Source organism: Hyla sarda, chromosome 3 (genome assembly GCF_029499605.1).
Source record: "Hyla sarda isolate aHylSar1 chromosome 3, aHylSar1.hap1, whole genome shotgun sequence".
NCBI lineage: Eukaryota > Metazoa > Chordata > Amphibia > Anura > Hylidae > Hyla > Hyla sarda.
The window spans coordinates 159,995,933-160,018,682 of NC_079191.1; the positions used below are offsets into that span (position 1 = coordinate 159,995,933).

The 22,750-nt window shown below is 42.3% G+C and overlaps 1 protein-coding gene across 4 annotated transcripts in view; it reads left to right on the plus strand.

Moving 5' to 3' along the window:
• ATP13A3 (ATPase 13A3) overlaps positions 1-22,750 on the plus strand; it is a 161,557-nt gene that overhangs the window by 48,236 nt on the left and 90,571 nt on the right. For 3 of the 4 annotated variants that reach the window (XM_056565391.1, XM_056565388.1, XM_056565390.1), the window contains exons 4-7: positions 2,562-2,747; positions 8,861-8,931; positions 11,413-11,493; positions 12,377-12,446. In XM_056565391.1, the coding sequence (XP_056421366.1) occupies positions 2,562-2,747; positions 8,861-8,931; positions 11,413-11,493; positions 12,377-12,446 (408 nt within the window). The remainder of the gene's footprint in view (positions 1-2,561; positions 2,748-8,860; positions 8,932-11,412; positions 11,494-12,376; positions 12,447-22,750) is intronic. The other variant, XM_056565389.1, reaches the window with a different exon arrangement.

Consider the following 22,750-nt stretch of genomic DNA (forward strand, 5'->3'; position numbering starts at 1 on the left):
CGGCGGTCTCTGGCCGGGGAGGTGGGGCGGGGTTGGCCAGCTTTTCATTATCGGCAAGGTAATTGCCGATACGATAATGTCCAAAATCGTGAATATCGGCCGATAATGATACAATAGTATTGAATCCCACGCTCCAGTTGTTTTCATTGGTTGATCCTGTCTGTAGAGCTCTATGTTATATTTTAATCATGTCCAAATAAAATTGGATTTTTATTTACCTATTTAAGTGTAAGCTCTACATTTATTCTAGTGTACAATGTGTTCAGGTAGAGTACTTATTACTCAGAGTAAGGCCATAGGGATATAGTCAAATTAAACGTGATACTAACATATGATAAGGATATATGTCACAGAGGACCTTATTGTATATTTAAACGTAGCCTGACATGTAGTGAATCCACAAGGGAAGATCACACTGGTGGAATATTATTTCCAAGGTTATAGAACTCTTTACTGTGCTAGGTTATCTTCACACCATGGAATTTTCGTGTGCGGGATTGCACTCTGGAGTTCTGCTGTAGGAACCTTAAAGGGGTACTCTGCCCCTAGACATCTTATCCCCTATGTAAAGGATTGGGGATAAGATGTCTGATCGTGGGGGTCTCTCTGCTGGGGACCCCCACGATCTCCCTGCTGCACCCGGCATTCGTTTAGAGCATCGGGTACAGCACTGGAGGCTCGTGACATCATGGCCATGTCCCGCTCGTGATATCATGGCCACGCCCCCTCAATGAAAGTCTATGGGAGGGGGCGTGACAGACATCACACCCCCTTCCATAAACTTGCATTGAGGGGCATGGCCGTGACGTCACGCGCCTCCGCCATGCATCTCCAGTCATCTGGCACGGAGCGAAGTTCTCTCTGTGCACCTGATGTCTGGGGTGCCACAGTGAGATCAGACATCTTATCCACTATCCTTTTGGATAGGGGATAAGATGTCTAGGGGACGAGCACCCCTTTAAACATGGGTGTGAATGAGTCTTCTGCTGTCACATTCACAATGTAGAATTTCAGCAGCAGAAAACTCAGCCGCTGAAATTTATTGTTGAAAGAATAGACATGTTAGTTTTTTTTTTGGTGAAATTAAGCATGGACTGGATTGCCATTGGTGACACGATCATATTGCCAAAGGATTTTGCCAGTGGCCACTAGAAAGAAATCTCAGAGCAGAGATTCCATGGTGTGAACATACCCTAGGGGATTGTATATTTATATATACAGGGTCATCTGAACAAAAGCCATCTCAGTGCCTTGCAGTCTGGCAGCAGACTTTTAAATAATTGTTTGTAGGGAAAATGCTGGAGCTAATACAGTATCCACCTATTGTATTTCTGTTCTTTAGGCCGACTAAAGGAATTTCAATTGGAATCCCATTGCTGGCAATGAGATGCCGATGCACAGTACACACTACAGTATTTTAGCAGCGGAATTGAAATTCCTGGAGCTTGCTTATTCTTTAGGCAGAACCCACTAGGACGGCAATGTCTATGCAGTTTTAGCATCGGACACACTCAATCTCCAGACAAAATGTTTCTGTCTGGAGCATGGTCAGTGTGAACTTAGCCTTAGATAGCTGTACCCTTCCTGGAGCTGATAGTAAAATCACCTTTTTATTTCTTTAGATACAATCATCATCTCCAGGAAAGGTACAGTTTGCGTTTATACCCTAACATCTTTCTAATGGTGTCTGCAGCTCTTAGCAGCAAATAGAGCTGACAGATTCCACTAAAAGAGTATGTGTTCCTTTAAAACTTTTTCTTTAATAGTATTTCCCTGCACTTTTCGTGACATCTTAAAAAAAAAAAAAAAATTTGGGTGTTGGTCCACAAACCTTTGTTAGCTAGTAGAAGCTCATGGCCCAGCTACAACTTACTGTGAACTGTGGTATTAAGCTCCTTGGGAAAAAAAAAAAGCGGTAGGGCCAGAAAAACAATCAGTGATTCAGACATCTTGATGTAATAAAACAAAACTCTTCTATAGGTCTGGATAAATAGATCCGGTAACTAGCTTTTCCTTCTGGCACTTTAAAGAGGTATTCTCAACTTAAACATTTATGGTGTATCTACAGGATATGGCCAAATGGATGATGGAGGTGGGTCCCACCTCTGGGTGCTGCTCCTATGTCTAGAATAAGGTGTTTTGTCACAATATGGTAGAGAAAAGGGACAGATGTGATTAGTCTGTGATGTGATTTGTGTGTGTGTGTGGGTCTTTCTTATTTTTGTCTTTAATTATGTATGTTTGAGCCTCTAGAGGTACAAGCAGGTACTTACCGCACCAGGATATATCTGTATGTTCTGAGTCCCGGGTGCTATCAGCAGCCAGGGACCTGTTGGTAATGGCGGACATAAGTGATCGTGCTGATGTCCGTCATTAATCCCCCAGATACTGATCAGTATCTGTTATTTAAAGAATAAAGTAGTTTTAATAAAAGTGAATAAGCCCTGCCTCAATAAAAAAAATTCCCCTCGTTTCCCATTTAAAATACTTGCTGCGTGCGAAAATGTCCGATCTATTTAAATATTTATATAATATATATATATTTTTTTTTTGTTTACCAGGATGAGTTCAGAAGATGGTTTTGTGCAAAAGTACGAATACGTTTGTGTCCAGGAACAGATCCTTTTCAAAACCCTGAGTCCATGGCAAGCGAAGTGCTCAATGGTCACACAGGCCACCTTCCTGTGAGTACCACCGAACACAGTGAAGATCATCTAATAAATAAGTTGAAAGTCCCACTAAAGGAGGTGACAATATATTTTTTATATTTACTATTATAAAAAAAACTACTAATGTGCCTTGTGTAAGATCTGTATGTACATGGCAATCTGTAGTCAGGAGTAAATAAAAGGCTTCTTTATTCTGTCTCTCTTCAGACATCACTATCTACATACGTATGCAAATGTGTACTGCTTATATCCATTGTGCATAAAATCATACATACCTCAGGGAGGTGGAAATCCTATCGCCTGACGCCCGGGACATGTAGTTCTGGCCGCCGGGCAGGTGAATTTTTCATACATTTAGCTCTGTATGGGGAAAGAAAGTGCCGGACCGACTATTTTTTTTTGACGCCGGTGTGAGGTGCAGGCTGACAGAAGGAGCGGGCGCAGACTTGCATGGGACGCAAGTCTGCACCTCACACCGGCACTCGGGGTGTAAGGAGCAGGCTCCTGACTCGAGCCCGCTCCATACCCAACGGACCCCGCTGATTTCAGATGCTGTGGGCCGCCGCTAATAGCCCGGCATGAGGCACTCACCGTGGCCAGCTATTATTAACCTTTTAGATCACTTTGACAGCGGAGTCTAAAGGTTTCTTATAACCATCCATGGTGGTCTAGTGGGGTGGATGCCCCCCCCATGACTGCGCTGCTTTGGGGGGTCGGTCCCCTGTAGAGTAAGCCGGAGGGCTTACCTCTGCATTCATGGCTGCCCCCTTAGATCTGCATTTGATTGACAGGCTCAACCAAATGAACACAGATCAATGGAGTTCAGTAGAACTGCACTGATCTGTATGAGGAATATAATGATTCCTCCTAATGTGTATTTAAAAAAAAAAATGTTTTATAAGTTTTAAAAAATACACATTAACCCCTTCCATATTAAAAGTTCATATGCCCCCCCCCCCCTTTCCTGTTTTCCATTTAAAAAATAAGTAAACATAATAAAAATAAACATTTGGTATTGGCACGTGCGTAATTGTCCGAATTATACGATTGTCCAAAATGGTACTGATACATACAGCAGATTTATACAGCCCGGTAAACGGAAAGATAAAAATGTTAGGGGTCGGGAATTTATTTATTTATTTTTTTAAAAGAAGAAGAAAAAATATTTGGTATTGGTATAATCAGGCCGACCTAAAGTATTAAAATAATGTGTAATTTGACCACAAGGTGGCAAAAAAAAAGAGAACCCCAAAATTTACGTACTATTTTGATTAAAATTATTTTGTCTACCAGGACAAGTGGATTTTCATGAGGGACAAGTAGATTGCGTTCCGTTTTAGTCGCTTGAACAAGTTTTTTTTATTTTGTATTTTTTTTTTAAAATAAATTTCCACACCCCTGTACCTTAATGTATATTGTAGCAAAACTGTAGTCGGCACATATTAGTAATGTAAAATGTGTAGTTAGGTGTGACTATGCTGAGACTGAAATGCTAATAAAAAGATGATGCAGAAGCATAAAGATTCCGCATTGACATACACAGCATTTTATGGTACAATATATGTGCATGGGGTTTAAAAACAAGTGGGGAAAGTACTGTGCCGAATTTGGGACATACTGTGGATTTTCTGACCTGAAGCATGTCTGTTCTGCTGCAAATTTGTCATAGATTTTCACTGTTGATTTAATCCTTTGCAGTGGATTCCAAAGTATACATTGCAAATTCCAGACATGGATTTCACCACATATTTGCTGCAGAAAAACCAGAACAAACCAGAACAAAATGTCATGCAGTTTATTTTTTAACCCGGTCTGAATCTGAAAGAGTAAGGGTATGTTCACAAGGTAGAATGTCTGTGCAGAATGGATTTAAATAGGATTCTGCTGCACTGTTCACACTGTGGGATTTCTGCAGCAGAGACATCAGAGAAATTCAGATTCCGACATCTGCAAAAAGAATGGACAATATATTGCCGTCTATGAGACAGAGCATTTCCGAGTGGTCCTAGCTAGAGATGAGCGAACTTACAGTAAATTCGATTCGTCACGAACTTCTCGGCTCGGCAGTTGATGACTTTTCCTGCATAAATTAGTTCAGCTTTCCGGTGTTCCCGTGGGCTAGAAAAGGTGGATACAGTCCTAGGAGACTCTTTCCTAGGACTGTATCCACCTTTTCCAGCCCACCGGAGCACCTGAAAGCTGAACTAAATTTATGCAGGAAAAATCAGCAACCGCCGAGCTGAGAACTTTGTGACAAATCAAATTTACTGTGAGTTTGCTCATCTCTAGTCCTAGCACCTGCCGGATTCTTCAAATGTGCGGAATGTCCACACGTGTTTTCCCTGCGGACATTTTTTTTCACAAATTATACCGTGTGAACATGGCTTAAGTATAAAACAAAGAAGAAAGTATTTTTTGTTTTTCTGTATTAATGCTACTCCTGGCTTGGGCCAAATGCAATACTACTTGTGAACCCACCAGTGAAGGGGTTATCCGGTCTTTTAGAATTTATGACCTATCCTCTGTATAGCAACAGTGCAAGAAACTGCAATGTTGAACAGGACAGTCCTGCAGTTCCTTTAACCACTGCTTCTAAAGTATGACTAGGAGATGGATGAGCAACGTTAAACATTGGAGAAGGTGCAGCACGCATCATTGGGAGTGTCTGTTGTTGGACCCTGTCAATCTAATATTGATGACCTATCTAGAGGAATAAGCCATTTTAAGAGACTAAATAACCTGTAAGGCTGTTTCCACTTGGTTTTTTTTCTGGCAGATTTTGAGCCAAAGTCAGAAGTGGATCAATAAAGGAGGAGAAGTATAAGTCCTTCCTTTATATGTACTATTCCTTTTCAATACATTTCTGGCTTTGGCTCAAAAACTGCCAGAAAAAAAAGCAAGTGGAAACTTAGCCTTAAGCCATTGTGTGGTACTCATGTAAGACAAAGAGCAAAAAGGGTCTTTGGTAGTGCCTGGTAGAGGATGTATAATTATATAGCTGTGTACACATTACACTAAGAATTTTACATCTTTCACACCATTATCACTTAGTCAGCACTTGACTGGTACACCTTTTATAATGCAGTAGGATAATGATCCAAAGTATAAACTATGAAAAACTGGTAAAGGAGCAGTGTCCTGTCCTTGAATAGCCAGATCCCTTGTGTATAATGAGCTTTACTGTAACATCAAGAAGACGTGCCCTGCCTACCAATTACTTCAGAGTCACTTTAGGGTAAAATATCTCTAGAACTTTTTTGTATATAGATTATACTGAATGCCTTAAGATGAGGTTTTAAATGTGTGAAACGACGGTACTCCGGATATTTGTAAATTATATCTATTTTAGAATCTTACATCAGTAGGCTCCAGGGAAAATCGTGCAGTTCAGGAACTGTCCAGAGCAAGAACAAAATCTCCATAGTGAACCTCTGGACTGTTCCTGACTCGGACAGGGGTAGCAGAATGGAAAAAACGTATCAACTTCCTCTGTAGTGTACAGAAACTGTTAAGTACATGGAAAACATAATAAAAGTAATTTACAAATCTGTTTAACTTTCTGGCACCAATTGATTTGAAAACATTTTGATGAGATCATGCTGATGCAGCATTATTGTTACAGTAGATGTATATACACACCATTTTAAATTGCTAGGTTTTCGTGATGTTAAAGAGAGAATGATAAATCGTGTCAGAAATTTTGCCAACTTTTAATGTGACCTATAATATGAACAATTGAATTTTAAAACAAACTGAAATTTTTATGGAGGAAGCAAAAAATAACCCACTATAACCTGTTTGCAGAAATATGCATTCACTCTTATGGGGATGTGTCTGTATTCAGAATTAACCAATCATGTTCAAACTCATGTTAAATAGAAGTGATTACACATCTGCCATCATTTAAAGTCACCCCTTATAATCACAAATGTCCACCAGAGCTTTCAAAACATCAGATGGATGTCATTGTTGAAAGATCTCCGTCAAGAGAAGGGTACAAAAGAATTTTCAAAGCATCAGATATACCATGGAGCTCAGTGAAGACAGTAATCATGAATTGGAAGAATATGGCACAACAGAGACCTTACCAAGAACTAGACATCCCTTCCTATTAGTAGAGGCCTACTGCAACATTAAAGGAACTGCAGGGATTTCTGGCAGGTACTGGCTTTGTGCTACATGTGACAACAATCTCTTGTATTCCTCATATAAATGGGCTATTAGTAGGGTGGCAAGATGAAAGCCTTTTCTAGGTCTGCAAGAAATTGAGATTTGGGATCACTCCCCTATAAGGAGCAGAGGAGTCTAGATATAATTTCTATTTATTAACTAGACATTGCACTTGATCTGGTCAGGGATCAATCTGATTAAGTTGTCCACCTTGTCTGATAAGCCGAGGGAACGAGAACAACCTATGTGAGCGGCGATCCACATCGATTGTGGAAGCTGAAGAAGCAGGTCTCTAAATCCTTAAACAATCTGCTGTGAGACCCAGGGGGAAGTTTCGGCCTCTTATTCATTTAGTGCAAAAATGGGTTTCACTGCCATACCAGATATGAGGACTAGCATTTCTACTTGGTTCTTGATTCATCTTATGCAAGATCTGTGAAAGACAGAGGGGGAAACACTCAAACATTTTTCAGGTGAGGGGAAGGAAAAAAATATCTGTTTTCCAAGCTCCTTGAGTCCTCGCAACAAATCTTAGTCTTCTTTATAAACAAATGCTCAGACCCTATCTCCCTGTTCCCAAACATCTGCTCTCTTTGTGAACAGAGGTCAGTGTAGAGTCATGGTCGCAAAAGACCTTTTGTCCCAAGACAAGATATCTGCAATCTTGTTAGCTTGACCTGGCACATATTGGGCTTTCAGGAGCAGATTGTGTGACTGAGCTCAAGACTAAATTTCGTAGGCCTCCATGCAGAAAAGCCTTCATTTTGTTCCTCCCGACTTGTTGATGTATGCTACAACAATTCTGTTTTAATGGAGGACTTTTTGAAGCTGAAGAGTCAGAGGAACTAGATGCTGAAGGCCTAGTTTTGGCTGCTTTCAGTTCCAGCAACTTGATGTGGAGGTCCACTTCGGGACCACAATATTTTCCTTTTGACTATACTCGAGAGAAAATTCTCCCCATCCTTCTAGGGAAGCATCTGAAGTGATTGTTAGATAAGGTGGATATTGTTTGGCACGGGAGAGCGAGGTCCAGTTTTAAGGATTCCATCTCCTTCACCAGCGGTACAGCAAATTTTTGGGGCAGAACTGCATCTGTCTGCACTTGGCAGGAGACCAGTAAAAAACCTGAATGCTTGGCAACCACTTTGCCTATCCAGGCTGGCCAATTCTCTTAAAGATGTGTCCCCGTTCTATAAGGACTTGATCGCGAAGATTCCACCATTTGTCTGTAGGGATCCTGAGTCAGAACTGACTTATTTAGAGTGAATCCCAGGAAAATGTGGCTGATCTACACTCCCCCACCCTGCAGCAGTCCTCTATGTGCAATAAAGCTTAGATGCAGGTCCAACATGCCTCCAAACCTCACCGCACACAGGGCTGCCGCAGGTAGTCCTATGCATCTGCTCATATGAGAATACGCAGCATATTTCCCATTGTCGAGCAGATTTTGCACAGTGGAAAATACGGTGCATATACGCTATGTGTGACCCTACCCTAAGCCATCTTTTTGTACCACAAGAGAAGTTTAGTGCTACTCCTAACCTGGGCTATCTCCTGACTAGACTAAGGAGTCTAATGCAGCCTCCCTGAGATAACAAGTATTCTCTGAATTAAAGTGTTCGTTCAAGGATAAAGCGTAGTCGGGGTAAACCTACCTGGGTATTTTGAAGGAGACTAGCTTGTCAATAGCAGGAGACTCTATGGTCAACGATGCTGCTAAAGTGTCATCCTCCATAGTTACTATTTTGAATTGAGGCAGTTTTCTGCTGGACCGCGGTTGCTGGCTCACATGATCTGGAAACTGTAAGTTTAAAGGTTGTTTTTTGGTACGTGGAAATGCTAAAGTGTTAGCAAATGATCATCACCAGAGATCTTTGTAACGTCAGTGATGCCATGCCCTGTCCTGTAAGCTTGTGTAGGAGGCTACAGGCTTTTGACCAGTCTTACTAGCTAGCCTTTGTTCTCCCTTTTATCTTATGTGGATATAACTATATTTTTTTTTCTTTCCCATATGTTTGCAGGTTCATTATTTTGTGCATCACAGTGTGACTTACTACTGGAATGATTTGCACCAAACTTTTAACTACTTAACGTAAGTTCTTGTATATGTAATTGGATTTTCCTTGTTGTAATTTCACTCTGTATTGACAGCAGTAAAATTTGGATTATTGGCTTGTTGTATTTCTGTTAACTACTTTTAACTGCTTTATGGCAGCTACATCTTTGTCTTAAAATGTAAAAAAAACAAACAAACAAAAAAAAAAGGACAAAAAGGAACACATATTTGGTATCGAAGCAAGTGGAATTGTAAAAACTATTTTAAAACTTAATGTTTATGATCCAGTACAGTAAATACCGTAAATGTAAAAAAAAATCTAAAATTGATGGCTTTTGGTCACCTTACTTCCCAGTTAAAAATGGAATAAGGCGGTTAGGTTCACAGTATGGAATTTCCGCCTGCAATTCCGCTTTGAAATTGCAATCAGAAATTCCGCTTTCTAAAATGTATAGTGTACTGAATGGATTTTCGATTCACAAATTCACACTTCGGAATTTGTGAATGGAAAATCCGCTTGGAAATTTCCGCCTGAAGAATGGCATTGCTCATTCTTCAGGTGGAATTACCCGCAGAACACATTGCAGTCTATTGGAGACTGCAGTGTCCACGCCGTCCTACCGCCAACTGATTCAGTCGGCGCTGGCCGCACTTGTAATCTCCAGGCGGAAACTTTCTGCCCAGAGATTCCTCAGTGTGAACCTAGCCTAAGTGATCAAAAGCATATTTTGATCAGCAAAAGTTGTAACAATAAAAACCTAAACATTACAGTACAAAAAATTGTGTAGGGGTATGTAGTGTTTTACCCTTTATTATGTGTAAGTGTAGTGTTTTTAGGGTACATTCACACGGGTGGAGGTATGCAATGAGTTTCTCGCTGGGAGTTTGAACTGTGGCAAAAAATTTGCCGCATCTCAAACTTGCAGCAGAACTCGCTGTAAACCCGCCCATGTGAATGCACCCTGCCAAAGGGCACAGACTGCCAAAGGGCATGCTGGGAGTTGTAGTTGGAACTCCAGCTGTTGCAAAACTACAACTCCCAGCATGCCCTTTGGCAGTGCATGCTGCGAGTTGTTGCTAAGAAACAGCAGGAGGTGAACAGGCCTCACCTTCTGCTGTATCCTGCCGCCGATCCTGCTGCTCCTGTCGCCGCCACCGATTCCGAGGGGACCCCCGCCGGTCCAGGGCAAGGACCCACACCGGCACCGATCTCCGCCATCTTCGCCGTCCCGATGGCCGCCCAGCATGGTTGTGACTGGCCGTGCCGTAGCTGTCAATCACGCTGAGGTGTTGATTACAGACAGGACTAGGTTATTATAGTTCCCCGGCCAGGGGACTACTTATGCGACTGGCGGGGGAGACTTTTAAACTATATATCCTCACCATCCCTGTGGGCAGAAGGAAGAATTTACTATAAATAACTCGTTGCCACGCATTATTTGTGCTAAAATCTGATTAATGCTGGGACTTGTAGTCTGTGGGTGCTCAGTCTTCAAAACCTAACCAAAGTTAAATCATCCAAACTTAAAAATGGAAAACAACACTCCAGACAGAAGTTTCAGTGAAATGGAAAGTGTTTCTATTCACCCATCAAATGGTAAATTCAATGTTTCAACTTTACAATGAGGTCGGTCTTAAATGGGCACTTTCAGATACAAAAACTTTTTATATGTTGTACATCTTGGCAAAACATTAACCTTTTTAATATTCTTCTTCTTAAGAATTTTTTTTTTCCTTTTTATAGAAATCATGTCTTATACTGTAAATCATGGCTTTGTCCAAGCTAAAGCACAGGCATGAACAAAGTCCAGTAAGTGAGGGAGGGCTAACATAGGACAGGAGAGAGCACCAAGGAGTCCCGTCAGACAGGAGATTGGCTGAATATACTATTTGTAAGGGCTGCTTTAGGACCAGACGCTTGTTAATCCTAATGAAATATTAAGTGACACATACTACAGGGCTCATTCATCCGGTATCATTGACACAATGAAGCTGTGGTGTTGTAAACAGTTTCCTCAAGGTTCCTCCGATAACACAGGCTGTTGTTTCTCTCTATAAGAATGATAACATTTGTTTGGAACGTTCCACCTCTTTGTACAGTTATTATGGAAGATTCATCAAAACCTGTGTAGAGGAAGATTGGTGCAGTTACCTATAGCAACGTATAAGATTTCCTTCATATTTCAGAGCCCCTTTAAAAAAAAAAGCAATCGGATTGGTTTCTATGGGCAACTGCACCACTCCTTCTCTACACAAGTTTAGATAAATTCCCCCCATTATGTAGACATGTACCTGAATGATCAGACTGCTGTAACTGGTAGGACCTGCTATGCCCAGCATTTGCCTGTTTTGAGTTCTATTTCTAAATAAAGTAACAATGATCTTTCATAGTCTTTGGGCTTCTATGATTTTTTTCAGTGTAATTTTATATGTCCTATTCTTAGATGCTATGCTTTAAAATGTGTATTCAGTTTCCCAACGTTAATGTTGTCATTGATTCACACTGTTTCTCTATAGGGGTCTAGATGATAGGGTTTCATGCGCTGCCATACACACTGAGCACAGCAAAGGATTAAGTCAAGAAATCCACAATTATAGGTATGTGCCTTCATATGTGTTATGTATTTTTTAGTTTTTTCCCCCTAAATGATCTTATATTCAGTCAGTGGAGGCTTATCCTTTGTGTCTTCTGTCATCCATGGGGGAGATTTATTAAAACCTGTGCAGAGGGAAAGTAGAGCAGTGTCCCACAGCAACCAATGAGATTGCTTCTTTAAGTTCTTTTAATTTTATAAAGGGTTCTAAGTGAACTGATAGGTTGCTATGGGCAACTCCGCCACTCTACACTCGTTTTGATAAGTCTCCCTCCATGTCCCCGTTTGTCCTGTGCATTTGTAAATGATTTTTATTGCTTTATGTTGTCATAGCAAATGGTGGTAATAAACATGCAAAGTGGTGTTTTCACTGTCAGTTTACATTGAAGCATGGTGTGCTGCTACCTAGTGGTCAGTATAAAAACTGCATAACATTTTTTTTTTTTATTACATTATTTTTCTAAGTACTAATTTTATCACATCATATTAAATCCTTCTATTATCAACAGATTTAGTGATTTGTGATATCACACCACACTCCCTCTATTCATGTCCATGGCAGGGGGTGTCTCCGTCTCAGGAGCAATGCCTGGCACAGAATGCACAGAGATCACGGGGGGGTCACAATGGCGGGAAACCTGCGATCAGACATTTTATCCCGTATCCTTTGGATAGTGGGTAAGATGTCTAAGGCCAGAATACCCCTTTAAGTCTTAAGTCTTAATCTTGTGTTCCCTCACCTGTCCATAATGGCAGGACTCCTGTGTAGTAGAACCTAGCAGTTATCTTAAGTTTTGTTCATTCATTTATACATTTCATTTGTCCTTCTTGAAAGTTGACTTGTTTTATTACATGAACATGCTTACTTGACCTTTTCTGTCTTTCAGAAAGTTATTTTATGGAATAAATGAAATTACTGTTAAAGTGCCTTCTCTTTTTAAGCTTCTAATAAAGGAGGTAAGTGGAGTTCTTGGTTGGCTTGATATATAGTACAAAGTTCAGTCTTTTTACTTTATTACCCAATATGACAACACATTCTTCAACCTCTTTGTCAGAAACATTTTACATCAGTATTACCATAGGGGAATAAGGAATAACTAGGTGATCTGTCTGACTACTGGGACCCCTGACAGTCACTAGAATGGAGGGGAAATGTTCCCTGCTATGAAAGGAGCAGGCCGTGCATGTGCAGCCATTGCTCTAGTTATTCTCTACGGAGCAATGCTCAGCAACTTTCGGCATGTTGACTTTGCCAAATACTTCTCCATAGACAATGAATGAAGTGCTAGCCACTCACTGGAGCTTTTGTGGTCCGCTACTTTCATTTCTCCTCCATTCTGGCTGGGGTCCCATCGGTCAGACCCACGCCGATCACCTATTTATCCCCTTTTCTATGGATAAATTTATAACTTTATAGTCATGCTCATAGGTCAGATCATTATATGGCTTATATTTCTGGACTCCAAGATATAAAGTAAATGGATTAAATATTGCATATACAAAACTCCTCCTCTGTTGCAGACCAAAGTAATAGAGCTGATTTGGGCTGTATTACACTTACTATTGCTTTTGTACTTACTACCTTGTGTTTATGGTTGTAAATTATCAAAATCCTAGACAGTCAAAAACACCTTACATGCCTAAATATTTACACCTCTATTGTGAATATTTTCACCTCAATTGCAATCTGTATTGCAAATTATGTATGCACAGTGTTGTCAGTAGTAAGTCCCTTTTTTTAAATTTTTTTTTAAAGCTACTTGTATCAGTCATAGCTGCTGGTCTGTTTAAGAATAGCCACGTTCAGGACAGCCTTTTCACTCAAGTGGAGATATTAACCTCTTAAGTACACAGGACGTATGGATACCCCCTGCATTCCGAGTCCTTAAGGACCGAGGGCGTATTCATACGCCCGTGGGAAATCTGGTCCCCACCGCTAGCCGGTTGGGGACCGGAGCTGGATGCCTGCTGAAAAAGTTCAGCAGGCATCGCGGCATATCGCCCAGGGGGGTCATTATGTCCCCCCATGTCGGCGATGGCCGCAGATCGCTGGACAATTCGGTACAGCGATCTGCGGCGATTCTGGGTCAATCGGGTCTCCAGTGACTCGGTGACCCGGAATTACTGGCTGATCGGGGCCGTCTCTGTTGGCCCCGAACAGCCATAGCCAGCAGGGGTGAGGTGGCACTGGTGCCACCTCACGATCGCCCTGATTTGTCGGGCGGTTTACCGGCCGACCAATCAGGGCACCTGCTGCGGGTGTCACTCCCGGAACCCGCTCCGCCCCTCTTCCGGAGGACGTGAGCGGGAAGAAGACCCGGGGAGCTGGGGACCCCGATCCCCGGCGTCCCTCTTGGGATCGGGGCCCCAGGAGCGACGGCGGGACTGACCTGAAGCGGCGGCTTGAAGCTGAGTGACAGCCTCCTGCTGTTGCTTAGCAACAGCTCCCAGCATGCAAAAAGGGCATGCTGGGAGCTGTAGTTATGCAACAGCAGGAGGCAGACAACCACAACTCCCAGCATTCCCTTATGGGCATGCTGGGACTTATAGTTTTGCAACAGCTGGAGGCACATTTTTTCTATGGAAAAGTGTACCTTCAGCTGTTGTATAACTACAACTCCCAGCTTGCACAAACAGCTAAAGTGCATGCTTGGAGTTGTAGTGGTGCATCTGCTGGTTGCATAACTACAACTCCCAGCATGCCCGTTGGCTGTCGGTGACTGCTGAGAGTTGTAGTTTTGCAACAGCTGAAGGCACACTGGTTGTGAAACAGTTTTTTTTTTTTTTACCTAACTCAGTGTTTCATGACCGGTGTGCCTCCAGCTGTTGCAAACTACAACTCTCAGCAGTCACCGTACACCATGCACCGTACATGCTGGGAGTTGTAGTTTTGCAACAGCTGGAGGCACACTGGTTGTGAAACACTGAGTTAGGTCACAAACTCAGTGATACATAACCAGTGTGCCTACAGCTGTCGCAAAACTAAAACTGTAAGCATGTACAGTATGTCAGCGCATACTGGGAGTTGTAGTTTTGCAACAGCTGGATGTCCCCCCAAATGTGAACGTACAGGGTACACTCACATGGGCGGAGGTTTACAGTAAGTATCCGGCTGCAAGTTTGAGCTGCGGCAAATTTTCTCTTAAACTGCCAGCGAGAAACTACTGTGAACCCCGGCCCGTGTGACTTTACCCTAAAAACACTACACTAACATAAAATAAAAAGTAAAAAACACTACATATACACATACCCCTACACAGCCTCCCTCCCTAATAAAAATGAAAAACGTCTGGTACGCCACTGTTTCCAAAACGGAGCCTTCAGCTGTTGCAAAACAACTACTCCCAGTATTGCCAGACAGCCGCTGACTGTCCAGGCATGCTGGGAGTTTTACAACAGCTGGAGGCACCCTGTTAGGGGAATTCTACGCCAGTGATTTCCAATGTCCACCCCTATACAAGTCCCTAATTTAGGCCTCAAATGCGCATGGCGCTCTCACTTTGGAGCCCTGTCGTATTTCAAGGCAACAGGTTAGGGTCACATATGGGGTATTGCCGTACTCGGGAGAAATTGTGTTACAAATTTTGGGGGCTATTTTCTGCTTTTACCCTTTTTAAAAATGTAAAATTTTTGGGAAAACAAGCATTTTAGGTAAAAAATGTTTTTATTTTTTTATTTTTATTTTTTTACATATGCAAAAGTCATGAAACACCTGTGGGGTGTAAAGGTTCACTTAACCCCTTGTTACGTTCCCAGAGTGGTCTAGTTTCCAAAATAGTATGCCATGTGTTTTTTTTTTTTTTTTTTTTTTTTTTGCTGTCCTGGCACCATAGGGGCTTCCTAAATGCGGCATGCCCCCAGAGCAAAATTTGCTTCCAAAAAGCCAAATGTGATTACTACTCTTCTGAGACCTGTAGTGCACCAGCAGAGCACTTTCACCCCCATATGGGGTGTTTTCTGAATTGGGAGAAATTGGGCTTCAAATTTTGGGGGGTATTTTCTGCTATTACCCTTTTTAAAAAAATGTCAAATTTTGGGGAAAACAAGAATTATTTTTTTTTACATTTGCAAAAGTCATGAAACACCTGTGGGGTATTAAGGCTCACTCAATTCCTTGTTACGTTCCCCAAGGGGTCTAGTTTCCAAAATGGTATGCCATATGTTTTTTTTTTTTTTGCTGTTCTGGCACCATAGGGGCTTCCTAAAGGTGACATGCCCCCAAAAAACAGTTTCAGAAAAATTTTCTCTCCAAAATCCCCTTGTCGCTCCTTCCCTTCTGAGCCCTCTACTGCGCCCGCCGAACACTTTGCATAGACATATGAGGTGTGTGCTTATTTGAGAGAAATTGGGCTACAAATACAAGTAAAAATTTTCTCCTTTTTACCACTTGCAAAAATGCAAAAATTGGGTCTACAAGAACATGCGAGTGTAAAAAATGAAGATTGTGAATTTTCTCCTTCACTTTGCTGCTATTCCTGTGAAACACCTCAAGGGTTAAAACACTGACTGAATGTCATTTTGAATACTTTGGGGGTGTAGTTTTTATAATGGGGTCGTTTATGGGGTATTTCTAATATGAAGACCCTTCAAATCCACTTCAAAACTGAACTGGTCCCTGAAAAATAGTGAGTTTAAAAATTTTGTGAAAAATTGGAAAATTGAACTTTGAAGCCCTCTGGTGTCTTCCAAAAGTAAAAACATGTCAATTTTATGATGCAAACATAAAGTAGACATATTGTATATGTGAATCAAAAAATTTTTTTATTCGTAATATACATTTTCCTTACAATAAGAAAGCTTCAAAGTTAGAAAAATGCTAAATTTTCAAATTTTTCATCAAATTTACGGATTTTTCACCAAGAAAGGATGCAAGTTACCACAAACTTTTACCACTATGTTAAAGTAGAATATGTCACGAAAAAACAATCAGAATGATATCTAAAAGCATTCCAGAGTTATTAATGTTTAAAGTGACAGTGGTCAGATGTGCAAAAACGCTCTGGTCCTTAAGGCCAAAATGGGCTTGGTCCTTAAGGGGTTAAATGGGTTATCCACCATAAGGTGATTTTGGTACATACCTGGCAGACAGTAATGGACATGCTTAGTAAGGATCTGAGCTTGTCTTGGGGCTTAATGGCTATGTTGTGAGATTAGCATAACACTGTGGCTAGCTTTTTATGAACTTGTTTTTCCTGTTTGACTTATGTTTTTTTTTTTTTTACTACAAATCCCACAATGCCATTTTCCTCCCTCCCACACATCAGCCACCCCTCCCATTGAAACAAAAGACCTGTGGTTTTCAATCAGGGTGCCTACAGCTGTTGCATTAGTTGCAGATTGATCTCTCTCCCACAAGCAGACAGGCTCCCTGTGATCAGTTGACTAGTGAGTCAGGTCTCGGCCGCATTGCAAGCTGGGAAAAATCCGAGACAACAGTCATTTTGTATGCTGGTAAAAATAAATAGTGGGTTGAAAATCATGTAAGAATTGTGAGAAAACCGTCACACACAGGTACAGACACTATAGTATGAACTACACTAACTTTACAGCCCCTGTAGCATAGTCAAATAAAAAAAAATCCTGGAATACCTCTTTAAGGGGCAGAGCTTTTAATTTACCGTATATACTCGAGTATAAGCCGAGTTTTTCAGCACGATTTTTCGTGCTGAAAACACCCCCCTCGGCTTATACTCGAGTGAACTCCCCCACCCGCAGTGGTCTTCAACCTGCGGACTTCCAGAGGTTTCAAAACTACAACTCCCAGCAAGCCAGGGCAGCCATCGGCTGTCCGGGCTTGCTGGGAGTTGTAGTTTTGAAACCTCCGGAGGTCCGCAGGTTGAAGACCACTGCGGCCTTCAACATCATCCAGCCCCCTCTCACCCCCTTTAGTTCTGAGTACTCACCTCCGCTCGGCGCTGGTCCGGTCCTGCAGGACTGTCCGGTGAGGAGGTGGTCCGGTGAGGAGGTGGTCCGGGCTGCTATCTTCACCGGGGAGGCCTCTTCTAAGCGCTTCGGGCCCGGCCTCAGAATAGTCACGTTGCCTTGACAACGACGCAGATACGTCGTTGTCAAGGCAACGGCTCTATTCCGGGCCGGAAGCGCGGAGAAGAGGCGCCCCCGGTGAAGATAGCAGCCCGGACCACCTCCTCACCGGACCACCTCCTTACCGGACAGCCCTGCAGGACCGGACCAGCGCCGAGCGGAGGTGAGTACTCAGAACTAAAGGGGGTGAGAGGGGGCTGGATGATGTTGAAGGCCGCAGTGGTCTTCAACCTGTGGACCTCCGGAGGTTTCAAAACTACAACTCCCAGCAAGCCCGGACAGCCGATGGCTGCCCGGGCTTGCTGGGAGTTGTAGTTTTGAAACCTCTGGAGGTCCGCATGTTGAAGGCCGCAGTGGTCTTCAACCTGCGGACCTCCGGAGGTTTCAAAACTACAACTCCCAGCAAGCCCGGACAGCCGATGGCTGCCCGGGCTTGCTGGGAGTTGTAGTTTTGAAACCTCTGGAGGTCCGCATGTTGAAGGCCGCAGTGGTCTTCAACCTGCGGACCTCCGGAGGTTTCAAAACTACAACTCCCAGCAAGCCCGGACAGCCGATGGCTGCCCGGGCTTGCTGGGAGTTGTAGTTTTGAAACCTCTGGAGGTCCGCATGTTGAAGGCCGCAGTGGTCTTCAACCTGCGGACCTCCGGAGGTTTCAAAACTACAACTCCCAGCAAGCCCGGACAGCCGATGGCTGCCCGGGCTTGCTGGGAGTTGTAGTTTTGAAACCTCTGGAGGTCCGCAGGTTGAAGACCACTGAGGGCGAATGATGAGAAGAGGATGATGAAGGGGGGGGGGGGGTGTGGGGATGATGAAGGGGGGTGGGGATGATGAAGGGGGGGGGGTGTGGGATGATTACAAGGGGATGATGAAGGGGGGGATGTGTGGGATGATAAGGGGATGTGTGGGATGATGACAAGGGGATGATGAAGGGGGGATGTGTGGGATGATGACAAGGGGATGATGAAGGGGGGATGTGTGGGATAAGGGGATGTGTGGGATGATAAGGGGATGTGTGGGATGATAAGGGGATGATGAAGGGGGGATGTGTGGGATGATGACAAGGGGATGATGAAGGGGGGATGTGTGGGATGATAAGGGGATGTGTGGGATGATGAAGGGGGGATGTGTGGGATGATGACAAGGGGATGATGAGGATGTTAATGACGGGTCTGGATGATGACAGGGGGGGATGAGGTATTTCCCACCCTAGGCTTATACTCGAGTCAATAACTTTTCCTGGGATTTTGGGTTGAAATTAGGGGTCTCGGCTTATACTCGGGTCGGCTTATACTCGAGTATATACGGTAACACTGATTTAAAGTGTACCTATCGTCATTTAAAAAAAAAAAAACGTTTGACATGTCACAGAGACGTATCAAGTGTTTTTGGGCTGGGGTCTTGGTGCTGAGGCCCCCACAGATTAGGAGAAAAAAATCAGATGAAGCATTCAAAAGTGCGCTTTACATCGCAGCTTTCATCTATTTTTGTTTTGCTGCACCATAGGCTTATAATGGAGTTGTGAAACAAAGATAACTGCCCAGGGTAAAGTGTGCTTCTGCACACTTCTCCCTGCTCGTTCTTCTGATCGTAGGGTTCTCTGCACTTAGACCCCAACCAATAAAAACTTTTAATGTGAGTAGGACACTTTAAACATTCTGTACTTAAAATTATCTTTCTTTGCACATATAAATAAAGATCTGTCAACCTGCTTGTTGTTGCTGGTAACTGCTTATGGAGCAGTCACACTAAAGTCTGTGATCACTGTTAGAAACCCAGTGTGTAAGGATCTAAATGGATAGTTATTGTGTTGTTTTTCATTTTAACCCCTTAAGAACCAAGGATGTACCAGTATGTCCTGGGTCCTTTCTCTTTCTATAATGCGGGGCCTCTACCAACGGCCGCGACCCGTGGCTATTAACCCTTTAGACGCGTCTAAAGTGAAAGTAAACCAATGCTGTTTAGCTCATGGAGCTGTTTGGGATCGCCGTGGTGCGGCATCCCGAACAGCTGTAGGATAGCAGGAGGGTCCCCTTACCTGCCTCTTGTTGTCCGATCACACAATGACTGCTCAGTGCCTGAGATCCAGGCATGAGCAGTCATGCGGCAGAAATATCGATCAATGGTTTCCTATGAGACACCATTGATCAATGTAAAAGATCAGTGTGTGCAGTGTTATAGGTCCCTATGGGATCTATAACATTGCAAAAATAAAGTGAGAAAAACAAAAAAAAGTTAACAAAGATCATTTAACCCGTTCCCTAATAAGTTTGAATCGCCCCCCTTTTCCCATAAAAAAAAAAAAACTGTGTAAATAAACATATGTGGTATCGCCGCGTGCGGAAATGTCCGAATTATAAAAAATATATTAATTAAACCGCACGGTCAATGGCGTATGTGCAAAAAATTTCCAAACTCCAAAATAGTGTATTTTTGGTCACTTTTTATATCATGAAGAAAATTAATAAAAGGCGATCAAAAAGTCAGATCAATACAAAATTGGTACCGCTAAAAACTTCAGATCACCGCGCAAAAAATTAGCCCTCATACAGCCACATACGCAGAAAAATAAGTTATAGGGGTCAGAAGATGACAATTTTGAATGTATAAATTTTCCTGCATGTAGTTATGTTTTTTTTTTCCAGAAGTACGACAAAATCAAACCTATTAAAGTAGGATATCATTTTAATCTTATGGACCTACAGAATAAAGAGAAGGTGTCATTTTTACCGAAAAATGTACTGTGTAGAAACGGAAGCCCGAAACTGATTTTTTTTTCCCGTTTCGTCGTAGATTTTTGGTAAAATTACTTATGTCATTGCAAAGTAGAATTTGTGGCGCAAAAAAAATTATCATATGGATTTTTAAGTGCAAAATTGATAGTTATGATTTTTAAGGGGAAAAAAATGAGAGTTCAGAAACGGAAAAACCCCTGGACCTTAAGGAGTTAAAGGAGTAGTGCAGTTAAATATAACTTACCCCTTATCCGTCCCCGCAGGAAGCCATGGACGACACTCCCCCTCCATGTATCTCCGTGCAGGGGTCGGCACGCCCCCTTCCAGCAGACTGCCGGGGCCCAGTTCAGGAGATTTCACTACAGAACAAGATGATTACTTGGTAGAGACTATAATGACAAAGGAGAGAGGATTTTCACACACTATGCACTTCCCTTGTGTGTGTCAGTGTCACCGATCACATTTTGGCCAAGTTTTTGCTCCTTATTCTCCCCATAGTAACCACAAGTACTACTGATGGGACAGAAATGTGACTATTGGCATTTCATATTATATACTGATAGCAGTGTAACTGGCCACACTAAAAGGCTGTGTGGGTAAAATCACCAAAATGACTGATCAGATGGGATTTCTGCAATAATAGCGAATGGAAAGAGAAGCGCATCTTGTGCTAATGGATGTATAGTAACACAGTAACATAGTTCATAAGGTTGGAATATGACCAGAGTCCATCAATTTCAACCTATAACCCTAATGAGTCCCTACTGTGTTGATCCAGAGGAAGGCAAAAAACCCTCATACTAGAGGTAAAAATTCCTTCCCGACTACAAATATGGCATCAGAATAAATCCCTGGATCAACTTTCTGTCCCTATAAATCTAGTATACATAACCAGCGATGTTATTACTCTCCAAAAAGGCATCCAGACCCTTTTTAAATTCTTTTACAGAGTTCACCATGACCCCCTCCTCCGGGAGAGAATTCCATAGTCTCACTGCTCTTACAGTAAAGAATTCCTGTCTGTGCTGGTGTAGAAACCTTCTTTCCTCTAAATGTAGAGGATGCCCCCTTGTTATAGATACAGTCCTGGGTATAAACAGATCATGGGAGAGATCTCTGTACGGCCCCTGATATATTTCTACATAGTTATTAGGTCTCCCCTAAGCCTTCTTTTTTTCTTAACTATGTGCCTTGTCTCCCACCTTCTGTTTACTTATATAGTACACAGTACTTACATAGTATTTAACTGACATATTAGTACATGATCTGTTCTTGTCCACTTTAAAAAAAAAAAATTTCACTCTTATTTTCTTACTCTGCTTTTCTCTTGTCTCAGGCTGGCAATCAGAATGTTTAATCTGAAATGAACCATATTATTAGATTGACGTTACCTATTTACCATGTTATATATTTATGATGCATGGAACAAATGAGCAAAGGTGGTGTCTTTCCACCAGAGGGCGGCTTAGAACACATGGTGAAAGGGCTAATATTTTTTCGCACTTTTAGTAGAACAAAATGAACATCAAAGAACAAAGGGGGGTATTTATCAAAGGAATTATATGTCTTTTTTAATGTAACTTTGGCGCAATACTTTGGCGCAGTGTCTTTTTGCACCAAAGTTTGGCGCATCTTCTCCACTGTCATTTTTACAACTTTCTCAAAATCACACGGTCCTGTGTGTGATTTCAACTTTAGTCAGTAATTCATCATTTGCGCCAATCGATCTTTGGCGCAATTTTGGCACAAATCACTTTTTTTTGGCGCAAATCACCGCCAAGAAATTTTGCACTTGGGAAACACACTTAGCAATGTCAGAAAATGTAAAGGTGTCAAAATACATTAAAAAGGGCTGCTCAATACTATCCTGAGGGACCTTCACCCTCCGTTGAGCCATCATTGGACATGGCCACACAGGTTCAGGAAAGGTAAGCACTAAAGCAGTGGTCTCCAACCTGCGGACCTCCAGATGTTGCAAAACTACAACTCCCAGCATGCCCGGACAGCCAACGGCTGTCCGGGCATGCTGGGAATTGCAGTTTTGCAACATCTGGAGGTCCGCAGGTTGAAGACCACTGCACTAGAGTAACCAAAAAAAAAAAAAACTACCCAAGTTGAAAATAAAATCCATTTCACATGGTGGCTATAAACTCCACAAAAGAAAATAACTCATGTCGCTTGCTGATATACTGCAGGAGGGACTCCGAAATGGCTTCTCTACAGGGTAAAATACGCTGTCCTCTGTGGCGGTAAGTTCTGTGTAAAAGGCGCTGTGAACAGCTGATTTCAACATTTGAGCCAAAATTACTAACAACTTGCACCAAATGATAAATTTGGTGCATGCCCCCGAAAACCAAAGTGAAAGAAAAAAAGGGTAAAAAGAAACTGTCAACAGGCAAAATTTATAAATACCCCCCAGTATTTTAGGTTACAGAAAATAGTGTTAATTGACATACTGATTAAGCATTATACAGTCTTGTAATAATG